This window comes from Dromaius novaehollandiae, chromosome 30, assembly GCF_036370855.1.
Source record: "Dromaius novaehollandiae isolate bDroNov1 chromosome 30, bDroNov1.hap1, whole genome shotgun sequence".
Taxonomy (NCBI): domain Eukaryota; kingdom Metazoa; phylum Chordata; class Aves; order Casuariiformes; family Dromaiidae; genus Dromaius; species Dromaius novaehollandiae.
Window position 1 is genome coordinate 1,629,496 of NC_088128.1, and position 24,411 is coordinate 1,653,906.

Genomic DNA, 24,411 nt, shown 5'->3' on the forward strand with positions numbered 1-24,411 from the left:
GGACAAGAAGGGAGTTCTTTTACTTGTGCTTCAGGGATTGATGTAGAGAAGTTAATCAATACATCTAATGCTCATTGAGAAGCCCCTGGGATGGAGTGGGATTCAGTTCCTTCCCGTGTGCTCCACAACCTCACAGGACATGAGATTCCCCTTGCCCAAGTTGTACTGTGCACAAAATGCCTGTCTGCATGGGAGCTCCTTGTCTAAGACCCCACTGTAATCAGTGGAGATGGAGGGAGCAAGTCAGCTGCACACACACACACACACACACACACACACACGCACACCCCTTTGGACATTTGAAGTGCCAGAGGTGGTCGAAGACACGTGCATGTGTCTGCTGGCTCTGATGGAGCAATTGTGAGACCCACATCCTTCTAGAGCATCAGCTGGGAACCAGGTGGTGAATCTCCTTGGCCAGCTGAAATGGCACTTGATGCCTACTACTACAAGAGCTCTGCTCACTATGAAGCTGAGGGTGTTAGAGGAGCAGACTTAGGCCTACTGGGGGGCCTGGTGGAGGGATCCCGTGGGAGGCAGCTCTGAAGGGCAGGGGAGCTCAGGAAAGCTGGCACGTCTTTAAGGACAGCATCCTCCAAGCTCAAGAATGGCCCATACTGATACTAGGGAAAACAAGTAGATATCTCAGGAAACAGGCTCGGCTAACAGGGAACTCATGACTGAATGACAGGAGGGAATGGGAAGCACGGAGAGGCTGCAAAGGAAGAATTTAGAAATATTGTCCAGGGAAACCAGGAAGTAGTTAGGAAAGCCAAAGCCCCTCTAGGATTGACACTTGCAAGGGATGTCAAAGGCACAGAGATGAACTGCTGTTGCTTCAGTAACAGTAGCTGCAGATAGGTCTGGGGAACTCAAAGCCTTTGCTTCAGTCCCCACCAACAAGGTCTCTCAGGCCATTGTCCTAGAATCAGGTCTCCCAAGGTGAAAAACAACCAGCAGGGCATGAGGGTTGGGTCAGGTTTTACATGGGAGAACTCAACCCATGCAAATGTTTGGGATTGCATGGGCTGCAGCCGAGGATGCTGAGAGCTGGCTGAGAGACATCAGTAAAGGGAGGGAGATCCCGAGGTAAGAGCAAGGTGGGGAAGCAGGTTGGGTGTCTACAGTCTGCAGGCACCCAGTAGCAGGCATGGGACAGTGCAGGACAGTCTGTGGTGGATACAGCCAAGGGCATTGGCATGCTGTAGGGCCCAAAAGAACAGAGGTCTCTGTCCTATGGCCGTTGTCTCTGTCACTGAGCCCTGCCAGGAGACACCGGGGCCTCACTGTCCCCTTGCCCACCAGGGCACCCCAGCAGGTGCCATGTTGTGGTCCTGCACTTGGCATTGCACATCCCCCACCCGGACACTGCCCCCAGGGGTAGTACTGGGCGATGTGTGAGGGAAAGGATCTCCCTTCTCAGGAGCTGGGGGTCTGTGCTTGGCCATTCTGCTTCATAAAACACAGCAAGGGTTGACTTGGCATCAGAGCCACCTGCACATTGCCTTCGCCTACCTGTAATCAGTGCCTCCAACTTTCTGCTCTAATCAGCCCCCAGGGAGTCTTTGTGGCTAATTGTCCTCAGTGGGACCCATTAATGCTATATGGAACTTTGGGCTCTGCTTCTGACTTTGACTTCTTGAACATTTTCTTCAATCACCTTTCACTAGCTGTAGTTCATGGACTCAGCACCAAATACACCATGGGGCTCATTAAAAGGCAAAAAGCCCTGATGAACCACGTCTCTCCCTATCATTTTCTGCAAGTCTTGTATGGCTAATTGGAGGAGTTTCAGGGGTGTAGCTGAAAGATGGAGACTTCAGTAATATACAAACATTTCTGCTTTTATAGTGTTTTTATGACTTATTTTTCAGCTTTCCAATTCTCTAACTGATATTGATCCAGAGTGTCTCCTAAGGAAGTGTGGACATGCAGGAAAAGCAGTCTCCCAGAGGTCACACGCTGTATGGACAATCTTCCTCCCCATCTCCCCAACCCTGCCATTGCTCTCGTCAGCCACCTGGGACTTGCATCACTCCTGTTACAAGCTAACCTCATTCCACTCAACTCTGCAACTGAATGTTACAGCTCACAGGCCCCAATTCCCACCTGCTTTCCTTAGACAACTAGCTGCAAATAGACACAGAAAGTTCTTCATTTAATTGCAATCAAACAAAAATAAAGCATGATACAGTTTCATAAAAAATAATGACACTCAACGGTATGCCATGTACAAGCTGCCTCCAATGAAGTCCACTTTCCACAAGGGATGGCCTTACTAGAAACCTTTCTGATAGATAGGAAATGGTAGAGACAAACACAGTTAAGGAGTTGGCTAAAGGGACAGACTACTGAAAGACAGAGCAAGCTTTAAACTCCCTGAAGTGTCAACCAGCAGCTCAGTGTGGGAATAAAGAAAGAGTAATGAAAGGAGGCGCAATGTGACAATGTCCAGCTAGTGGGCTGTAAAGGTGATGTCAGAAGTTGTCAATTTAATCAGGGCATGTGGAAATACAGGAGAGAGCCATACAGCTCCTGGGGATCCCAGGCTGTGCCATGGGCCGTGCTGCTCTTGGGGATCCTGGACTGGGCTATGTTCCTGTACAAAAGCCCAGAAAACACTTTATGCAAGCCGCTAGAAAAGAGGGACTTTCCTGGGCACTCAGAGACACCCATGCAGGACTTGGGACGTGTTGAGGGAAAACCCATCCCACCAACGCCAAACCCACTGCTCTCCTTCCTGGGCCCTTCCTGGGTGCTTGGGCACGGAGCAAGAGGGAGTGTGGGGGCCACAGCAATGTCCCAGACTAGCCTCCATCAGGCCTTCAGCTCCACAACATGTCACAGCTTCAAGTGAGCTCTCTAAATCAACACTTCTGTCATTTGAAGCCATGCCCCGGTGCGTAGAGAAGACTTTGGGTAGACACACAGGAGACGGGAGAGAAAGGGCAGCGAGTCCAGGGTGCAGAGCTGGGGCTCACAGCATCAGGGAGGGCAGTGCCTGAGAAAGCAACCCAAAGAAGGAAACGAGTCCTTCCTTTTACAGGGACTCAGAAAACCCCATCTCGGACAGGACTGGGGTCTTCCTTCTGCAAGAGTCACCCCAGGACTGTGTAGAGACTAGGAAGAGCAGGAGGAGTTGTGACAGGGATGCTCTTAAACTCCATCAGCTGCAGAGGTGGGAGATGGTCACCTCACAAACTCCTGAATGAGCCCAAATGCAGGTCCTGAGGCATTGCACTGCCTTACAGGCTCTGCACCAGAGCCTGCACAGCAGCCCTGCAGTGTGTGGGCATGTCCTGAGAAGCCCAGGGTCCAAACTGTGGGAGATCCAGGGATTCAGGGCTGTACACCCCCCAAAGAGAGCCAGGGTGCCAGGGACCATACCCAGGGGACAAGCACTGCCCCGAGGTGATGCTGAACAACCCAAGGACCAACTGAGGTCCAAGATGAGAAATGCCTTTCCCCAGGTTCAGCCTGAAGGAAAGCTGGGCAAAATTCAAGGGCAATGGGAAAACTTCCCCAGACCTGCTACCTGGTCTGGCCCATGGCTTGGGAGCCCTGCAGGGACCAGGGTCCCAGATAAAGTTCTCCAGATGATGTGTGTTCAGGGCACGTTTGCTCTTTTCTGGCATATGATCTTCATCTTAAGCACTACCGACCGAGAAACCTTGCTGAGGACTTCTAAAAACAAAGAGGCTGCTTTGGTGCATCAAGGACAAAGGCTGCATCCTGTCCCATATGGTCCTACATCCTGCTTCTACTAAAAGAGCAACTCAGAGTAGAAATCAGTTTTGAAGCTCACCAAAACATCTGAGCTCTGGCCGGGCTTTGTGCTGTTTCATCCCACATGACTTTGATCTCATCTTTGAAAAATGCCAAATGCCAAAACAATGCCCAAACCCCAGCTTCCCACACAGGTCTGCCCAGTGCAGAGACCTGACAGTGCAGGGGTGCAGAAGTGACCTCTCCAGGACCCGCCCCCCACCCCAGATATTTCACAGCCTTTAGCACCATCTGGAGATAGGAAGGTGAAGGGAGGGGAAAATCTCTCTGCTCTCTCCCTGGCTGTGCCATCTCCATGCCAGTGACCTACTGAGCCCCCAGATGACACGAGCTGAGGTCACAGTGGGATGTGCTGCAACACAGGGAGGTCTCTGTGGTGCCACAGCAGTGCTCTCACTTCACTGGGAGGCCCAGGAGCTGCTGGTCACTGCTCACATGCTCCCCACTGCTGCCCTTTGGAGCTGCTCCATGGCAAGGAGTGGAGACAGGAGGCAGCGGTGCCACATTGGGGCCCCTCGCTGAAAGGCAGAGGAGCAGGTTGGAGAGGAGTTTTGAGTTATGAGTTGTGAAGAGCATCCTTTTTCCCCAGATGGACAGCAGAGCCAAGGGCAAGGGGGCAAGTGAGATGGAGGGCTGCTGGACCAAGACCATCAGCCCGGAATGCAGTTCCTTCTTCCCAATACTCCTGCAGCTCTCCACCTAGGGTAAGGGCTTCGGGAGCTCCTTCCCAAGGTGTCGCACAGAGACTGTTAACTGCAAAAATGGCTGTGGATCCCGGGCTGTGGGGGTGGCTGGACAGGGCAGGGGCTGCCACAAGAGCCCTGCCTGAGGGTCCCGTCTGGCTCAGGGGACAACGTGGCAGCCAGGACTACTGAGACATAGGGCTGGGCCTGCCCTGAGCCCCAAGGCTCTTGTGGAGCTGGCTACATTCCCTCATGGCAGGGGTCAATCCATGGCCAGGTTTCCCTGGGAGTGGGTCCCCCTTTGGGGTCTGGCTCTGGCAGGAAAGGGTTTCTCTGTCCTAGAGGTGCAGTATCCTGCAGCTCCCATGGGGCTCTAAAGAGCCTGCTGGAAATGCCCACATGGGAAAACAAACCTTCGCCTTGTAATAACCTCAAAGTATCTATTTGTTTGGGACAACCTCTCTTCTTTCCCCTGGATCCTTTTATGCTTCCAACTTGGCAGAGCATGTTTGGGGCTCAGAGATGTTGTCCTCCGATGGCCACAGCCCCTGTCCTCCTGCAAATGGGGTCAAACCTCTGCACCCAAAAGACAGCCTGTTTGGGGGAGCAGCTTGGGAAGAGGTGGGGGTGCCATGGCCACCCCACAAGTCCCTGCTGACCCCAAGCCTGTTTATCTGAGCCGTGGGGGCAGTGCTGGGGGCAGCCCAGCAGGGCCATCTCCCCCACCCCCTCCCAGCCCCACACCTGCGCTGCCCAGCACCGGCAGCCCCAGAGCTGCTCTGGCCCTGGCTGCCCCATGGACTCCTCAGCCCTGTGGAGCGACACACTGGGGCCCAGCCTGGCCACACACAGAGCAGCCCCTGCCTGGTTGCGGCCCAGCCCTGCCGGGCGCAGCGCGAGGGCTGCTGAATGCCAGGGCTGCTGTGCACAATATAGCACCCCACCGTGGGGGGGGGGGGGGCCGGGCGAGGGAGGGGAAGGGGAAGGGGAAGGGAGGGGCTGCCTGCTGGGTCACACAGGGCTGCAGCTTTGCCATGGCATCGCCCCAGTGCTGCCCTCTGATTGGCCAGCAAGGGGGAGAGGGTGGGCTGGGCTGGACTGATGGCTCCGTCAGCCAATGGCAGTGCAGCAGGCTGCTGGGGGCCTCGCCAAGGCCCTGCCCCAGGCTCACTTTTGTCCTGAACAGGGCGTTTCCCAGGGCTCGCAGAGAGGCTGTCCCCGCGGGTCCCGCCAGGCCCCAGCCGCTGAGGCTGCGCCGTGCGTCTTGCTGGGCCGCAGCCCTGCAGCCCTGGCAGCAGCCGGGAGGGTGTTTGCAGAGCAGCTCTGTGCTGGGAGCTGCTGGGCTCCTGCAGGGCCTTGGCAGCTGCTGGGCGGCCAGTGCTGCCCTGGCCGGTGCCATTAGCCCTGCTCCCAGGCCGGGCTGCAGAGCTGCTGAATCCCAGCTCTGCTGGTTTCCCCCGCTGAGATGCCCTGGCCGCAGTCCTTCCCCGTGTCTCAGAGTGTCAGGGCCCCAAGCAGGAGAGTGCTTGTTGTCCTGCGGGTGTGGAGGATGTGCTGGGTGTGTTCAGCACTGGGGCAGGAACCAGACTTGGGAGTTGCAGGAAGGCTTCTTCCTCCGCCTGGGACATGAGGCCCTGCTGTCTCCAGCTCCATGGTCGCTGCTCCCATGCAATCCTCCTGTTAGGGGATGTTGCCCAGAATGACTTGCAGGCCCTTCTGCAATTGCTAAGTTTCAGGGGCCAGGTGTAGGTGCTACCTAGGCAGGAGCTGATGTTGTCTTGGGGCAGTAACTGGTGCGTAATGGGTGTTTTGCTGCACTGTGAACATTGTGAGGCCCCGGGGTGAGTCCGGGTGGCCACTCAGGAGCTGGCTGAGCCTTGGGGGAGGCAGAGGAGCTGCAGGTGGCAATGGCCATGTAGCCGGGCTGTGGGCAGGGAGGTCACGGCTGTCTGCGAGACCTATGCCAAAAAATCACCCGTGTCAAATCAGCTTTTGGTCAGTAGCTGCCGGGCCAGCAAGGAGACCTGTGGCTCGGCTCTGTGCTTTGGAGCTCACTTCTGCCTGAGCAGCTGATAAGCAGGATTTGGCTCAGGGCTGGGGAAGTTATGGTGACATAACTGCTGTCTCAGAGGCTCATAGGCCAGTGACAGGCACATGGCTGTGAAGGGGACTGTGAGGTCATCTCCTTCCGAGTCCCTGATAGGCCAGCAGCAGGCCCCTGCCTGGGAAGTCCCTTGTGAGGTCACTGCAGACAGAGCAGCTGGCAGGCCAGCAGCTGGCACCTGGCTGGGAACTGACTCGGAGGTCCCTCCTGTCCCAGCAGCCTCTGGGGCTGCAGCAGGTGCCTGGCTGTAAAGGTGCTTGTGAGGTGCCTTCTGGGTGAGAAGGTGATAGGCCAGCAGCAGGCTGTGAAGTGGGGAATGTGCTGGTGAGGTCAGCTGTGTCTCGGTATGTGATAGGCCAGCAGCAGGCCCCTTGCTGGGAATGGACTTTGAGGTCCTCCAGAGCAGCAGGGAGGCCAGCAGCAGGCATGTGGTGGAGAGATGTTTGTGAGCTCAGCTCTGTCTCAGTGCCTGACAGACTGTGTGGAGGCACATTGCTGGGAGAGTCGCTGTGAGGTCACTTGTCTCTGCAGGGCTAGCACTTGTCTAATTGCTTGGCCATTTGCTTGTGGGGTCACTTGTGTCTGAGTCCCTGATTGGCCAGCAGCAGTCAGATAGATTTGGAAGCCGATTGTGAGGTTTTCTGGGTCAGAGTACCTGGTAGGGCAGCAGCATGTTCATGGCAGGGGATATTTCAAGCAAACTTCTGCCACTGAAGCCCTTTAGGCCATCAGCAGGCACCTGGTGGGGGTATGGACTTGTGAGCTCACTCTAACAGAGCAGCTGCTAGGCCAGGAGAAGGCCCATGGCTTGGATTTTGGTGGTGAGGTCGCTTCTGGGTTTGGTGAGTGTGCCGGGAGGAGGGACTGACACCTCTACAGCAATATACAGATGCAACTAATAAATCAAGCAGAAGTAGACAGTATTACTCCACACCATCTGATACAAATCTTATTCCACTCCATCATGGTGAATTAGTAGTGCTACATTTATAATGTGGATGATGTTCTCTGGTAAATGTAGACATGGAGTTTGACTTTGTACTTCTTGCTAAGTACAGGCTTACAGCCTGCTGCTGATGGACCAAGGAGTCCAGCTAGAATGTTTATGCTGCTAAATGAATGCAGTGCTGGTGTGAGCAGTGAGATCGGTAATCTGATTTCCAGTGTCTGTGTGCTGCAGAAAATTCTGCCACATCCAAATGCCAGGGGTCTTCTGAGATTTTTCTCCCAGATCTGAAGGATATCTCTGTCCTTTGATTGCTGGAGGTGGGAAGTGAGCAGTGCAGGGCTGTGCCTGGCCGTTGAGAGGAAGTGCCTGTTGCAAGGCCTTGGAGGACTGGAAGGGGATGGAAGGGCTGGAGAGTTGGTCTGTGTGTGTTTTGGGTCCCTTGGGGTGCCCTGGCTGCTGCCATGTGTGGTGCTGTGCCCTGTGTGTCCCTGCTGCAGAGTCATGTGTTGGCTGGCCACCCTCTGTGAGGGGAGGGGTGGGGGTGTGGGGTGTCACAGCGCTGCGGTCTCCTGTCATGGGGATGGGCGTTGGCCCCAGTGTCTTGGTGCTGCTCTGTGTGGGAGGAGGTGTCTGGAGAGAGCAGTGCTGTGCATGGGGAGTGCCGCCAGGCTGGGGAGCTGGGCAGTGCTGCGAGGTGAGGAGGTGACTTGGCTCGCAGGGCCCAGGCTGCCCTGGTGGCGTGACCAAGGGAATCTGGGAGCATGCTGCCGTCTGTGCAGGATGTGCAGGCAGGATGCTGCCTAAAGGCCAGGCAGTGGTTCTGGTCCCCCTGAGATGGGAACCAAGCCTGCTTTTTCCCTCCTTCCCTCTTGTTTGCTTTCTGTAATGAGAGCTTTACCCTGCAGCAGTGTTTGCTGAGGAAGGAGGAGGCGGTGGGAGATGCTCACTGCCTGCTGGCTGTTAGCATCCTGGCAGCTGTTTGGAGGAGTGAAGGCCTTGTGGAGAGGTGGTCTTTGGAGACAGGCAAGATGGTTCTTGGCAGATGACTGTCAAGGGGCTTGTGCATTCATGTGCCGGATCTCTTTAGACAAGCAGTCCCTTTGAGAAGGAAAGCCAAGCCAGAGTGCCCTGCAAGGGACGCACAGCTCAGGTCTCTCTTCCTTCCAGTTGCAGTCTCTGCGAGTTCCTGCACCGTCCTGCTGTAGTGTGACCTTCCTGTGCTGCAGCAGGGAAAAAAGAGAGCAGCCCACATGCAGGCATGAGTGTGCTAGGTGTGGTGTCATCAGGTGCTGCCACTGCTGCCACGGGCAAGTGGCTGTTTTTTTTCCTGAGCTTTGGGTGGATGTGAGGAGCCCCACTTAGCCCTAGATTCACTGCTGCGAGCAGCTGGAGCCAAGGGAGTGGTGGTGAGCACAGTCATCCTCCAAGGAGGCTGCCTGCTTTTGGGCTGGCATTGTGGACCCTGTGTGCTGGAAGCACTTTCCCTTGGCTTTTTACAGAGGAGTGCTTTTAGAGGTTCTCCTCCTTTTTTGAGGGGAGATTCCTAGAGCTTTTGCCTTGTGACCACTTTTGTTTTCCAGCTTGTCCAGCTGAGGCCCTGGTGGGATTGTCTCAATCCAGCCCTGCAAAGTCAAGGTGCCAATGAGTGGAGCACTGGGGGTCAATTGCTTACTAAGAGAAGAGAGAGAAGTGGTCCTTCCTCCAGCCTGCCCCTGGTGCTGGCTTAGAGGAGAGCTCCTTGTACCAAGCCTGAGGACAAAGAAACCTGGCTCTCCCACACCCCCAGCTCCTTCAGTGGGTGACTGTGTTGGTGCTCTCAGACTCTCCCTGTGCCATGACACGTGAGCCCTTGGAGGCAGGGCCTCAACTGCCTTTTCCATGTGTCACGTGCACTGCTGAAACCTGCTGGCTTGGCTCCAGGCTTTTCTTGGGAGAGAAATCCCAGCCCTTGCTGAGACAGTGGAATGCAAATGCTTGAGAGCAGTGGAAGCCTTGTGCCATTTTCCTGGTTGGAAGCCTGCTTGTCCAGGACTGGTGCCCTGGCTCTGTGTGTGCTGGTCAGTGTGTCTGTGTGCTGCCATGTGGTCATTTGTGAGCCCCCTGCACCAGCCCTGTGAGAGGGTGAGTGGTGCCAAAGAGACCAGGCCTCCTGCATTGGAGGCCTAAATGGCACCTCAGTAGGGAGGCCCCTTGGGTGAGCAAGAGGCAAGAGCTGGCCTGCTGAGCCCCTGGGAGAGCACTTGCTCTCTGCTTCCTGGAGGTGGGAAGTGAGCAGGCGCAGGGCTGTGCCTGGCTGTTGAGAGGAAGGGCCTGTTGCAAGGCCTTGGACGACTGGAAGGGAATGGAAGAGCTGGAGAGTTGGTCTGTGTGTGTTTTGGGGCCCTGGGGGTGCCCTGGCTGCTGCCATGTGTGCTGCTGTGCCCTGTGTGTCCCTGCTGCAGAGGTGTGTGTTGGCTGGGAACCCTCTGTGAGGTGAGGGGTGTGGGATGCGAGGTGTCACAGTGGTGGGTGTTCTGTGGTTGGGACGGGTGGTCGTCCCCATGTCTTGGTGCTCATCACCGGTGGAGGTGTCTGGAGAGAGCAGTGCTGTGCTCCCAGGGCCCAGCCTGCCGTTACAGTGTTCTCCTGGGAGACCTGGGGTGGGGACCATTGGTGACCATGTTCCCTCCTTGGAGCATCCTGGTGTGAGCCAGGGATGCTCGCAGTTTGCTGCCTTCTTTCTGTCAGCTGAGGTTCAGGCTTGCAGTTTCTGAAGCTCTTGATGCTTCCCTGAGTCTTTGAGATTGTACCGAGACTTCTGGGGAAAGTCATCATGGCTTTCTGTTGCATCTGGACCCTCATTTCATCTTCCCATCCCAGACACTAATCCACTCCAATCCATCAGGGAGATGGGGAGTTAATCGAAGTGGGCAGAGCTACTTCTCCCCTTTTTGCCTGCCCAGACCCTTGCAGACAGTGGAGATGCCACCTCACAAGAAGTAAGGCCTCTTGAGGCAATGGGTGGCTCAGAGATGCCAGTTCTTGGTCAGCTGTGAATGTGGCAGCTCCAAAGGCGATGCTCCCTTTGGAATAGAATCTCAGACTAGCAGATTCCTTGAGCCTGCAATGGGGGAGACATCTGGAGGTAGGGATCCAATGCCCTGCTCAAGACAGGTCCCAGGAGATGAGGTATCTTCAGGCGTTCTCCAGTGAAGTTTTTGAATCTCTCCAAGAATGGAAATGTGAGAACCTCTCTGGGTCCCTGTGCCACAATTTGGCCACCTTCATGGAGAAGAAAGATTGCTCTTAACATCTACGGAGAATGTCCCAAGCTCCAAGTTGCTCCTGCTGCCTCTCAGGCTGTTACTGTGCACCTCCAAGAAAATCTGGTTCCGTCTTCTCTGTGTGCTCCCTCAGGTAGTTGTGCAGAGCAGATAGAACCCCCTTGGCCTTTTCTTTCTTAGGCTGGACAAACCCAGGTCTCTCGGCCCCTCCTTATATGCCCCATGCTCCAGCCCCTGACCTTCTTGGTGGCCCTGGGCTGGGTTCCCTCCTGTGTGTTCCTGCCTTTCTGGAACTGGACGGCCAGACAGGACCTGGTATCCAGATGTGGCCTCAACTGTGCCAAAAAGAGGGGTAGAATGTCTCCGGTGACCCTGCTGGCTCTGCTCTCCCAAAGACAGCTCAGCATAGAGGGGAGACATTTGCCCCTGGCTGTTGTGACTATGTAAGGCCAGTAGAATGGATAATAACCCTCCAATTCTTTATTCCTGGGTTGCTCCAGTCATGGTCAGGTAGGCTGCCAGTGCAGTCCTGGAGCCCCCGAGGATGGAGGCAGGGTGCCAGGGTGTGTCCCTGTAGCTGTCAACACCTTTGCCAGCATTGTGAGCTCTGTGTGATACCAGCTGCAAGCGAATGAGGTGAGGCTACATATGGATGCAAAGGCTTCCATAAATGTGCCTGGCTTTTTTGGGTGACCTGGGGTGTGGGTTCACCTCCTGGTACCTGTGCTCTGCTGTAAATTCTTCCTCCCACAAATGCTGTTAGTGCCGGCCCACACAACAAATGCTGTAGTGCCCCCTCCTTTTCCTAGATAGTTGCAGTGCCACGTAGGACAAGTCAAAGACCCTTGTAATAAATGCCAGCATTTGTTGTGTGCCTTTGCGTGCCCCAAAGCCTGCTTAGCTTGAACTGAGGAAGTCTCACAGCTCTTGGACTTCTGCCTCTGCGAGCGGTGAGGATGTGCCCAGGGCCAGGCTGGCTGTGGCCCCCAACCATTGGTGTGCTGCAAACCCAAGTGTGAAGCCTGGGCTCCTGCTGCAGAACCCGTTCCCACAGGACTGCAGGTGTTTCCCCACACCTCCAGTCTGGGGCTGTCTCCTTGCTGGTGCCTCATTTCAAAGCCTCTGCACCCTTTTTCCCTTCACAGAAGCTCCTTGTCCAGCTAACGAAAGGAAAGGGGCAGAGGTTACTTTGGACTCAGGAGACTTACAGGACTCCCAGATGTTTCCAAGTTGTGCCTGTAACTGCTTTATTCCAAAACAAATGCCCTAACCCTTGTCCTTAGCTGGAGGTTAATGATGTGGTGGGGTCGTGGGGGTGGAAAGCAGCAGCCTGCTGTGCCCACAGGCAGCAGCATCCTTCTGGTGTCACCACAAGAGCTTCCCTGCGTGTCTGAGCTCAGGAGCCAAGGGAAGGCAGCGAGCAGAGCAGTGCCTGGGGAGTGTGCAAGTGGTGAGTGTCCTGCGTCCATTTCTTCCTGCTGGCACTTGGTTGTATCTAGCAGAAGAGCCATCTCTGTGGGGCAGAGACAGTGTGTTTGTAGACTAGCTGCCACAGCCGAGGTCTGGCATCAGGTCGATGCCTGGTGCAGCGATGAGCAGATCTGACAATGTCAGAAACCCTTTCCAGTGCAGCTGCTCCCTCAGCTGATCTCTTTACCGAGGCCCTAGAAATGGAAGTGGCGTCCTGCTGTCATTGTGTAGGTGCTGCAGAACAAGTGGCTCACAGCTCGGACTCGATGGTAAAGGAAATGCAAGTGCAATTGTTGCCTTTTGTGATTTGTGCCCAGGGTGACAGAGTGGAGATGTCGCATGACCTGGAGAGAGTCTTGCCAGGAGATGACAACCGTTTGCAGAGGAGTGTTATGAAAGGAGTGATGACAGAGACATGAAGATACATAAGGGCGACCCAGGTGAGCTTCTCCTCTGTGAAGGGCATCAGAGAAGCCTGCCTCAGGCCATGTGTTTTTGTGAAATACAGGCTGGCCAAGAGATGTTTCTCATGCCTGAAGAAGCAGTGGAGGTTCCCAACTCCACCAGTGACAGATCCTTTGGCAGAGCACCTTGCTGTAGAGAAAAGGCTGTGCCCAGCAGGCCCTTGGCTGGTGCAGGTTCTTGGGATGTCCCCTCTGTGTATTCTCCTGATCAGCAGGAAACCTTTTAATAGCTCCAGTGTGGACTTGGAGGTCCCTTCTGCCTGAGTACCTGAGAGGTCAGCAGCAGGCCCATGGGGAGGGTGTGTGCTTGTGAGGTCCCTTTATCCTCAGGAGCTGCTGGGCAAGCTGCAGGCAGCTGGCTTGGGTGCTGCCTGTGAGGTGACTTGTGCCTCAGCACCTCCTAGGTCGGTGGAGGCACCTAAGTGCTGTTGGTGCAGGTTGTGAGGTGCTCCTGCCTCAGTCCTTGATAGGCCAGCAGCAGGCACATGGTTGCCATTTGCATTTGTCAGGTCACTGGTGCCTCAGTACCTGATAGGGCAGCTGCAGGCACATGGCTGCCATTTGTGTTTGTGAGGTCAGTGGTGACTCAGTACCTGATAGGGCAGCTGCAGGCATATGGCTGCAGGGCTTAATGTGAGGCCCCTTTTCAATCCCTACCTGGCAGGGCAGCGTCAGTACATTACTGCTTGTTGTCTTGGTGAGGATGTTGAGAACCTGAGAGACAGCAGCATGCACAAGGTGACGATGGTGAGGTCATTGTGTCTCCAGACGTGCTAGGCCAGGAGCAGGCACATTGCTGCTGCTTGTTCTTGTGGGGTCCTTTCTGCCTCAGCACCTCATAGGCGAGCATCAGGCCCCTGGCTTGGATGCAGATGGTGCGGTGCCTTGGCCTCAGGACCTCATTGGCCAGCACAGGCATCTTGGTGCAGTTTGTACTTGTGAGGCCACTTCTGCCTCAGTCCCTGATGGGCCAGGAGCGGTCACGTCTTTGATGTAGATTGTGAGGTCACTTGTGCCTGCAGCCCTGATAGGCCAGTGGCAGGCCCATGGCTGTTGTTTGTGCTTGTGAGGTCACTTCTGCCTCAGGCCCTCATAGGCCAGGCACGCTGAGCTTGAGAGAAATTGTGTGTCAAGTATAGGAGTTTATTAGAGATAAGTGTTTCTACACGTGTAACAAATATTGGGCAACACCAAACAATCTACAAACTGTAAATATTAGAAAACCTAAAAGTATATCCAAGCCCTATTGTTAAGCCACGGATGCACGGTATAGTGACGATTCTCGGTTTTTCCTTGTCCTTATGTGGGTCACTGCTCCGGTAACAGTTTCCCAGATTGTTCTCACCACGTTCCAGCTGCACTGGGATGATTCATGTCCTCCCTGGCAGTTGGCCTCAGGGTCGTCCCCACTGATGGGTGGGTTGTCGGGTCCACAGGCCAGCTGATGGTGAGTCTGAGTCCACACAGAGGTATGTGGCTTACTCTCTTTTATCCTTCCCGAGCTTAGTTCATTATCCAATCAAACAATGCCAGACCACGGTTACACAAGAGAACACATGGCCTCAGCCAATAACAATATGCATACCAACAGTATGGATGTTCAACAGATAACAGTACACATATCAATGGATAACAATACAGACGTCCAACAGATAACCCAGCACAAAATTCCACAGTACCTCGATGCCTGTGGTGTGAGTCTGTGGTGTCGCTTCCCCTTTGCTGACTAGGTTTGTTCAGTGATCATGGGGTCGTTGGAGGGTGTGCCACTAGGCTAGAGCAACCCCACAGTGTGGTGACTCTGGCTGTGGTGCACCCGGGGTTCCTTAACTCTTGTGGAGCACCCCAGAGCAACCCCCCCCCCGCCCATGGGCTGCACCATCCTGAGTTCCACACTTGCCTGTGAAGCACCTATCACATCCACAATGTCGCCCATGTGGGTCTGCCCTCTAATCCTGACCCATCAGCTCTCACCTGCTTATCATCCATCCTGAGGCAGAGCTCCACGCATTCCCGCTGCCCTCTCACATGAAGGGCAGCTTCCCCTCCTGGCCCAGACCTATGGCCCTTTCAGTACCAGACCCCCAGACCCCACCATTTCTCCAGTAGCTGGTTTGGACCACTTGGTCCCTCCAGTAGCAGACTCACAGACCCTCTGGGCTCTCCAGTATCCAGCCCAGACTTACGGCCTCTCCGGTAACTGGCTCCCAAGCTTCTTACCCTACTCGTTGCCTAGTCTGGCTTGATGCTTGCTAGTGGTTACGCGCACTGACATACACACCCACACAGCATGCACACACTCCAGTCTCTCCAGCTGCTGGCATCCCAGTCACATGGGCCCCTATGACTTGTGGTCCCCACCACAGTGGCTGGCACTGAGACCTCCTCACGCACACATGCACACAGAATAGAGAGGCCCCCCACCCCAGAAAATGGAGTTTAATAAGAAGAGGCTGGGGGGATCAAGCGCAGGGAATGGCCACAGAAGCGTACTGACCAGCAACATTATTACATGTGTTCAGTTCCTTTGATTCCCTTTTCCCTCTATTTTCTCATGCTTGTAGCCCTTCAAAACATCTTAATCCCTCCCTTCCCACCTTTGGCCCTTCCCTAAACTTCCCATAGTAAGCTTGTAGCCCTTCAAAACACCTTAATCCCTCCCTTCCCACCTTTGGCCCTTCCCTAAACTTCCCATAGTAAGTTTTGCACAATCTCAAAGTGCTCTTCCCGGCATCCAGTCATGAGACTCATATGCCCGTAGGCAGTAACCGCCATCCTCAGTCTGCAAGGGTCATCCTGAGAGGCTCTCCTGTTGGCTTGTGTGGGTGAGTCTCACATCTGGATATGCTGGACTTGGCTCTGAATGAATATTTCTCCCTTGGATTTTTTTAATCTTTTCTCTGAAAACAGGATGATTCATGTCTTAGAAATAACAATTCTTTGTCTTTCTTTCTTATGGAAGTGTGGGGGTTTAGGTGAAATTAAAATGCTTATGTGCGGTCTGTGTGAAACCGAGCAGGCCGAGGGCATCCCACTTGACCATGACCAAGTCCTGAGGACATTGACTCCACAGAGCATTTCCTTGCACAGATCATACCCGATACGGGCCATAGCATCTGTACATCTATCTTCATGACCCCCTGAGTCCCTTCCATTATAGGCCTGTGTTTCCCCCCAAAAGATATGTCACACACTTGAGATCCAAGATCTAAAAGGAATTAAAGTGATGGAAGTGCAAGCCAGGCAGACAACAGTACTATTTCAAAGTTTAAACCACAACAAACATATCAAGCAACAATTGCACACTTAGATTAAAGACATCCTGGAGGATTTTACTGTACATCATCTGAAGGATATCTAGGGACTCTTTAGATGCATCCAGACATCTGGAGGGTGTTGCAGGTACTCTCCAGTTTGCTGCAATCACAGTACAGTGATCCTGCAGAGAAGGAAATTAGCATCACATCACACCAGACATTGAACATCTCAGATCGTGGTCTAGGCTCACTTTGCCACCAGCAGGGAGACACTGGGAGAATCTGGAAGATGATCAATTCGGATGCAAACAGACCTTGGGAGGTCTACAGTCCACCTTCCTGCTTGAAGCAGGGTGCACACTGAACTCAGGTCAGATTGTTTGAGGCTTTGTTCAACAGGATCAGGAAAATCTCCAAGGTCAGCGACTGTCTGTCTGAGTCCTCTCTGGGCCCCTGTTCCAGTGCTGGACTCTCCCCATGGTGATTTTTTTTTCATTATGTCAAAGTAGTCAAATGTTACACAGCTCCATGCAAGACCTCAGAGCAGGGGAGGATGACTTTCATGTCTTTTAACTTCTCTGAGTTGCTCCCACCCAAGGTCACTCTGGACAGTCAATGGGGTTTAGGAAGTGATTGTTCAAACCTTAGGTAGACACCTCCTTCCTGTTGGATATGTCACCCTCTAGACATCATTGACTTCTTTGACTTACCTACTTTTAACAATAGGGCACCTTGGGCAGACACGGCTTGAATTAGCTATTTGCATACAAGCATCCTGGGGCACTGAAGATGCTCTAGGGTATGAAGATACCTAGCTGGGGTTCTCAGAGATGGCAGGAATGACTCAAGAGACCTGTGCTCATCTTGAGGAGGATCAAAGGCAGGCAGGACACCCATTTTTTCTGAAGTTAAAATGAGATGCCTATGTTCAGACAAGCAAATAGCTTGTTGGAACTTTTGGTACTATTTGGGAATATTTTACATAGTTTACAGTTTCACTTTCTCCATAGGAATCTCTGGAGAGCAGTTCTCACTTCCTTGTTCCTCAAGCTACAGATGATAGCATTAAACATGGGGGGAACAACTGTGTAAATCACTGTCTGAAGAGTGCCTTGGTCAGCATTTTAAATATGCCACTGTGGTCGAGCCATAGAAGAGAGTCACTGCCCCAAGGTGTAAGCAGTAGGGGGGAAAAGCTCTTTGCCCAGAACAGAAAGCATTTTCAGAACTGTCCTGATAATTTTGGTGTGAGAAATAAGTAAAAGGGAAGGATGCTGAACATGAGGTTGGTGACATACAGCATCACTTGCTTCCATAAAGTGGCCCAAAGACTAGTTCCAAAAGGGGGGGGGGGGGGCGGGGGGATCACAGAAGTAGTGATGAATGACATTTGGATACACAGAAGGGCAAAGTGGACAGCTGATAGGTCTGCCCTAGGCGTAGGACACCATCCATGACTGAACAGCAGGCTGTACCCAGTTATGACGAGGGTATGATGCAGGGTGTCACATATGGCCATGTAGTGATCACAGGCCACAGAAGCCAGGAGAAGGCTTTTGGTGCTGCCCAGAAAAACCAAGAAATACAGCCGGGCAGCACAGCTGAGGATGGAGATCCTGCTGTCTTCTGTCAGGAAACCTACCATCATTTTTGGCAGAGTGACTGATGTGTAGCAGATCTCCAGGAAGATCAAGTTCATCAGAAAGAAATGTGGGGCTGTGGAGGCTTGAGTCCACCACTGTGATGAGCACGATGAGGCTGTTCCCTATGTGAGGACCATGAGAGAGATGATGATCAGGAAGACTCTGGAGTGCAAGCCCTGCAAGTTGGAGTGGTCAGAAAATCCCAGAAGAATGAACCCAGGTCCAAGGGTGTGATTCTCCAAGACTTTTCTTTGGGGAATTTTCCCCACAGAACAATCCAAGCAACACACTCACTGAAGAATGGTGATGGACCATCCACCATCACTACACACCACCCTACATTCAAGTGTAGTGAAAGACCAGTACAAACATAAACATACATGTGACTGCAGTATTGGGCAAGCTTGAGCAAGATTTATGTGTACATATGGAAGTCTGACACAGGTTGCTTGTTGAGGAAAGATTTGTAAGGAGAGGAGAGGACAAAACCCTTGAGGCTGAAAGCCTCTTCTTTGTTGCATAGTAGCAGAGAAATTTATTTTTCTTTCTTTGAGGAGATTTATTTAAAGACAATGCCTTGTGATAAGTGAGAAAAAAGAAGAAAAAGGAGAAAGAGAAGCCAGCCTGAGAAAAATCTAGCTTACATTCCCTCTCTAGATTTCATCGTATCTGCATGTAATTTTAGAACATTAAAGAGGAGTAGGATAAAAAGGGAAGGGAAGGGAAGGGAAGGCGAGGCAAAAGACTTGATTGTTAGACCTTAGCGAGAGAGATTCATCCCAGATCTCAGCTTGAGGACTCATTCCCTGGAACTGTGTCTGCACATGGAGTTTGGGAGAACATCTTAGACCTAAATTATTTGTTTTTACATGGCTGAAGTCAGCCAAGGTGGACCCTATCAGAAATAAAAGAGTCTTTCATCTCCCTATGAATCCAAGGACCTTGATGGATCCATGGGACATTTTAACAAGGCAAAAAAAGTAGCTACTTATTCATAGATGATAGGTTTTCAGGGTACTGAAAGGAGTTTCCATGCCAGCAATCAGAACACTAGAGCTTTGAAGTATCCAAAGAGGAAGGTGATGAAAGGTGGGACAGTGAAGATGAGAGGGTAGTCTCCCCAAGATACTGATTCTTACTGAATTGTTGCTCTGTCATTTAGATTTCCAGCAGCTTACTGAGCCCTCCAACTGAGGGCTCCCTTGCTGTGACAGATATCTAGCAATGCTTCCCAGTTCCTTGAAAGCCCTCAGCAGGAGACAGAGCAGTGCTTATGCTATCTGGGAAATGAGCCTTCCCTTTGCATTTCCCACTTAGAGCGTTGAGACTCCTCACTCTTCAAACTTGAAGGATGCGAGCCATTAGCAAGCAGCTCTGCGTTAACAGGTTGCTTCTTATGAATAAGAGCCCCAGCTGAAAGGGCTTTAACAATCTCAGTTTGAAACGGGGAAAGAATCTTCTCTTCACAGCAAAGGGAACTGAGAACTGCTGGTTGTGTCTCTCACACTATCAGTAACTCCCTTCCAGAAGCCTTCTTAAACTGATGCATCAGTGATGAGAAGAGCTGGTTAGAAAATATGTGATAAAAATGTTCAGATTACCCAAGTGAAAAACACAGGGTGGTTTTCTCAAGAGCAGACTTGAATTCAGAAGCACATGAGGTTTTGCTAGTTTTTTGTGTGCTTGTTTGTTTGTTTTCCTAGCATTCTTGCCTTTTCTTTGAGGTTTATATTTAGAGTTCCCCCAGAGGTTCCACTCAAAGTCTCCAAGATAAAATTAGGGTTGGTATCAGGGGGAAGTGGTCAATATCTGTTTCCTAATTTACCTTTTTATGCATATGAATGAGTAGGGAGATTAGAGTTTGTTATACATTGGTCCCATCACTTCTTTAAAAGAAACAGAAAACCTTTATACTTCAGGCACAGATCTGAGCTCTTCCATGTCAGTGTTCAGTTTCTCCCTCTCTTGTTGTTACCCTGTAGCACTTCCTTCTCTTACTGCATTTACTTCTTGAGAGACCCCCATCTCATCTGTATCAGCTATAGCCTACACTTCAAAGAAGCAGCATTATATTGACAGAGGAGTTAGTATCCAGCAGAACACAGGGGCTCTTTATTTAACAGTTTAAAAGTTAAAAAAAAGATGAAAATTTAGTAAAATTCATAATTACCACTTGACTGCCATTTCTTTTCACTTTTCCACTCCCTTTTTTGCTGGCCTTTCTGTTCCTTTCAGTCCTGCAACCTTTTGGTCAGATCCGGAGACTGCTTTCTGCCCAACAGCCACACACTGCCATGCAGACACCCAGCCTCATAATCACTATCAGATGTCTGGGAGGAATTTTGGTGGGGCCCGACACAACAGTGCCATTGTGAACCTGACCTTTGAGACATGCTCATCCACAGCATTGGCCATAATGGGATACTCCCCCTCAAAGTCTATCAGAAGATACCATGAATGCAGAGGCCCTGTTGAGATCTTTCAAGGAGTTGACTTCCTACCAGCCACAATGATTCTCACAGCTTTCTGCCTTGCTTAGCCATCCCCAAGCAGTTGCGCACAACAGTCTTCCAGGCCTCTTTCATCTGCTCATTCCTTAGGCTGAATATGAAGGGGTTTAAAAGAGGAGTCACAATGCCAGAGAGAACAGAAAGGATTTTGTTGAGGTGCACAGAGTTCATCTGGGAAGGCCTGACATAGACAAAGATGGAGATGCCAAAACCCAGGGAAACAACAGTGAAATGAGAAGCGCAAGTGGCAAATGTTTTCTGCCTGCCCTGGGCAGATGGGATCCGGAATATGGTCGAAATAATCCAAGCATAGGAGACAATGGTCAACGCCAAGGAGCCGAGGAGCAGGACCAAGGACACCACAAAATCATTCAGCTCAACAAGCCGGATGTCTGTGCAAGCGAGGTGCAGGAGAGGTGCGCTGTCACAGAAGTAGTGGTCGATGATGTTGGGACCACAGTACGGCAGCCTGGCTTTCAGGACCGCTGGTGGCAGGATCATGACCAAGCCACCCACCCACGCACCCAGTACAAGCCAGCTGCATGCCCTTTCCGTCATGATGGTGGGATACCTCAGGGGGTTGCATATTGCCACATACCGGTCATAGGACATGATGGCAAAGAGGATGAACTCCGTTGCAGCCAGGAAGAAGTAAAAGAAGAGTTGGCTAAAGCAGCCAGCAAAGGAGATGGTTTTCTTCTCTGACAGGATGTTTGCCAGCATTTTTGGCACAACAATGGAGGTCATGGCGATCTCAATGAAGGACAAATTAGTGAGGAAGTAATACATGGGAGAGCAGAGGCGGCAGTCTGTATAGACCAGTACAATGATTAGAGCATTTCCCAGGACAGTCACTACATAAGCAAGCAGGAACACCACAAAGAAGATGATCTCCACTTCATGGCTGTTAGGAAATCCCACCAGGACAAACTCTGTCACAGCTGTGACATTCCCCATCCAAGTGTGTTCTCTGTCATGGTGAGAGTAGGAAAGCAACATAGTCTCTTTGAATATTCAATTCATTCATTTCAAAAAGATCTTTCCTCTCCGCTCAGGTCTCCATTCTTCCCCATCCAGCAGTCACAAATATTTGTTATAGCTCTTTGCTTAAGAAAGAGGATGGAATACGCAGGCCTTTGCAGCCAAGCTCCTTTAATCTCTCTGTTGCCATCAGTCAAAATTACCATCAAATCACAACATACAATGCATTGTTTTCATCCTACATTTCTTATGTCTGCATTCCATGTCATGCATGCATGCACAAAGTAACCAAAATTTACATTTGCAAGGGAAATTTGCAAGAGGACCTTTCCTCTTATGTCTGTGCTTTTGCACTTACCTTCTGCACAGAGGGCACCCCATGTGTTTATTTTTGGTAGCTTGCTGAAGAGAGCTTCAATTCCATTAAGCAAGATGCAAGTTGTGGAGAGACAGAGCAAAAGTGGATCCTGCATTCGCAGTTTATATCGTAACATCAGAGGAACTCACGTTCTAGCTGAGTTACTCACTGCACAGCCTGCAACAGGACAAATACAGAGGAGCAATTATAAGATAGAGTGAGTGATAGGACTCAAAGTATTTGAATAAAAAGAGGTTTTCACTCCTGCTGATGGTATAATGGTGGCTGTCCTGCAGGCTCTGATAAGCTGAACTCCATGTCATGAGAACTGAACAATGCTTTCTGTAGTCTGTATAAGCCTTGGCTGCTGATTGCCATGGGAATGAGCCTAGTCATCACAAAAGTAATGTTCAGGAGGGTGCCAGAAGTCTGTCTTGCTTTCTTTTTTTTTTTTTAATGAAGACAGTACATTTCACAGTGGGCCAATTATACTTGATAGACTGAGAAATGACAAAGAGAAGAATAATTGGCTCCCTTATAAGCATTTGCACCTTGAAAGCTGGCGATTTCTGACTCAAGGGATTTAGGTAGACAAGTCTCACCTCAAGTTTATACAAGTAGGAAACCTTCTCATTCTGAAACTTTTTTCTTCCTCCTCCTCCAAGCCTTGATGCCCTCATGAAATCCTGGAGAACAAGAGCATTGCCCAATGAATGAGATCAAGGATGACCCTTCAAGGGTCCTGTCTCTCAGAGAGACCCCAGCAATGGGGAGAATCAGCTCACCTAATCTGAGATGCTCTGCAATGTGAATGTCTACTTATGAGCGAACACCAAAGTGTCCCACCATGGGGACTTCCAGGGTCCAGTTCATCTGGCAGGCTAGGATGGGGCTAGTTGAGGAGTAGGCATGTCTGTGTTTTTCTACACAGGTGGATCCAGGCTGTCCTCACATGAAGCCACATGACGAGGCTCTCCCCACTTTCAGATGGATCACGTTCATCCTGGAAAACACTTCAGGCAGATATCCTTCAGGGCTTATGGTGGTCTCCTGGGCAGTCCTGTTGTGCTCTTATACAGAAACCAAATAATTTGTGTGTGTGTTTTGGCAGGGTTGTTTTGTTTCTCTACCCTCATAAATAAGAAAAGGGCTCTGGCCAAGTGATGCTAAGGTTGAGGCTGTGTGGCCTAGCTTGCTGCATGACAGCCTATAGGGACATTTGAGAGTGCAGGCCTGTTGGGACAGTCTTTCAGAACTATCCTATGTGAAGACAACTAAGAAAACCGGAGGGGACCCTGGGATAAACTTACCTGGTAGTGTGCTCATGCTTTTCCTCAGAGGGGTTAAGGTGTCCTGTTCCAGAAAGAGGCCTGGAGAAGGTCAGTGGCTGGCACATCAAGTTTTTACTTTCCCATATGCACAGATGGTAAGGCCATATTTTGAATACTGATGCTAGTCTGGGACCTTCTAGACCGGAAGGGATGAGGGAAACCTTTGAGAATCCAGCAGGAACTGGTAACGGGCTGACTGCAAAGGTCCTATGAAGAAACATTGAGCAATCTGAACTTGCTTAGTCTGGCAAAGAGGAGGCTAAGTAACACTCTTACACCTGCAACTGCCTGAAGGACACTTACAAAGACAAAGGCAAAGCCTTCTTGGTAGGGCTTGACACTACAACAAGAGACAACGATCACAAGCTGCAGCTTGAGAGGCTCAGCTTGGAGATGAGGGAAAAAGAAAATGCCTTGGCTAAGCAGGAAAGCCATGGCAGAGCTCCAGTGCAGACAGCACACGGGAGGTGGGAGCAGGGGCAGGCTACAACGGAGCCATTGAGAAACATTGCCCTGGCATATAGGGAAGGTGTCAGGAAAGCCAAAGCTCAGCTGGAGTGGAGGCTTGCAAGGGCTTGTCAAGGGCAATGAGAAGAGCTTCTACCACCACATTAGAGGCTGAGCAAAGAAAATGTGGGCCCATTACTGGATGGGGTGTGTGGCTTCATGACAGTGGGCACAGAGAAGGCTGTGGTACTCCTCTACCTTCTTTGCCTCAACCTGCTCCAGCAGGGTCTCCCTGGCCTCGCTGATCAGTGAAGAGTTTCAAGAAGGTGAAGAATGAGCAGCAAGGTTTGAGTTGAGTCAGGGATAACTAGACAGAACTCCACACACCCAGGTCCATAGGACCCAATTGGCTGAATCAGAGGGTGGTAAGAGAACTGCCCAACACCCTCGCAAGGCATCTATTATCCATGTCTATTGTCTTTATAATGCTTGGAGTTTAGGGGAGAACTATGATGAGTAGAGGAAAGCAAATTTTGCACCCATCTGCAAAAAAGACCATAAGGATGATCTGGGGCACTACAGGCCAGTCTATCTCCCTGCAGGGCCTGGCAAAGTCTTGGAGCGAGTCCTCCTGGAAGACATTTCTGGGCAAATGAAGGAGAAGAAGGTGACTGGGAACAGTCATCATGGAGTGACCAAGGGTAAGTCCTGCCTGCCTGACCTGATTACCTTCCATGACACAAAGACTGGATTTGTGGAGGAGGGAGAGCACTGGAAATCATTTACCTTGACCTTAGCAAGGCATTTGACATGGTCTTCAAAAACAGTCATGTATCCAAACTAAGATGTTATTGTCTGAATGGCTGGACAACCAGATATGTTAAAAAAAAACATCCCAGACTGGACTGTGTTCCTGTACAAAAGTCTGGAAAAGCCTTGATGTCAGGTCCTAGAGAAGAGGGACTTTCCTGGGTGCTCAGAAACAACCATGCAGGACTCAGGACATATTGAGGGAAAACCCATCCCACCAATGCCAAACTCATTGTTCTTCCTGGGACCTTCCTGAGTGCTTGGGCACGGAGCAAGAGGGAGTGTCGGGCCACAGCAATGTCCCAGACTAGCCTCCATCAGGCCTTCAGCTCCACAACATGTCACAGCTTCAAGT

The 24,411-nt window shown here is 51.5% G+C and overlaps 1 protein-coding gene across 1 annotated transcript; it reads right to left on the reverse strand.

Moving 5' to 3' along the window:
* Positions 1–20,135: 20,135 nt before the first annotated feature.
* Positions 20,136–21,086, reverse strand: LOC135324017 (olfactory receptor 6M1-like). Its single transcript, XM_064499452.1, has one exon. It carries the CDS (start codon positions 21,084–21,086, stop codon positions 20,136–20,138), a length of 951 nt encoding a protein of 316 aa, XP_064355522.1.
* Positions 21,087–24,411: the final 3,325 nt, after the last annotated feature.

What these genes read in the sequence shown, in the direction of transcription:
- LOC135324017 (XM_064499452.1), bottom strand. Translation starts at nt 21,086, where the DNA reads ATGGGGAATGTCACAGCTGTGACAGAGTTTGTCCTGGTGGGATTTCCT.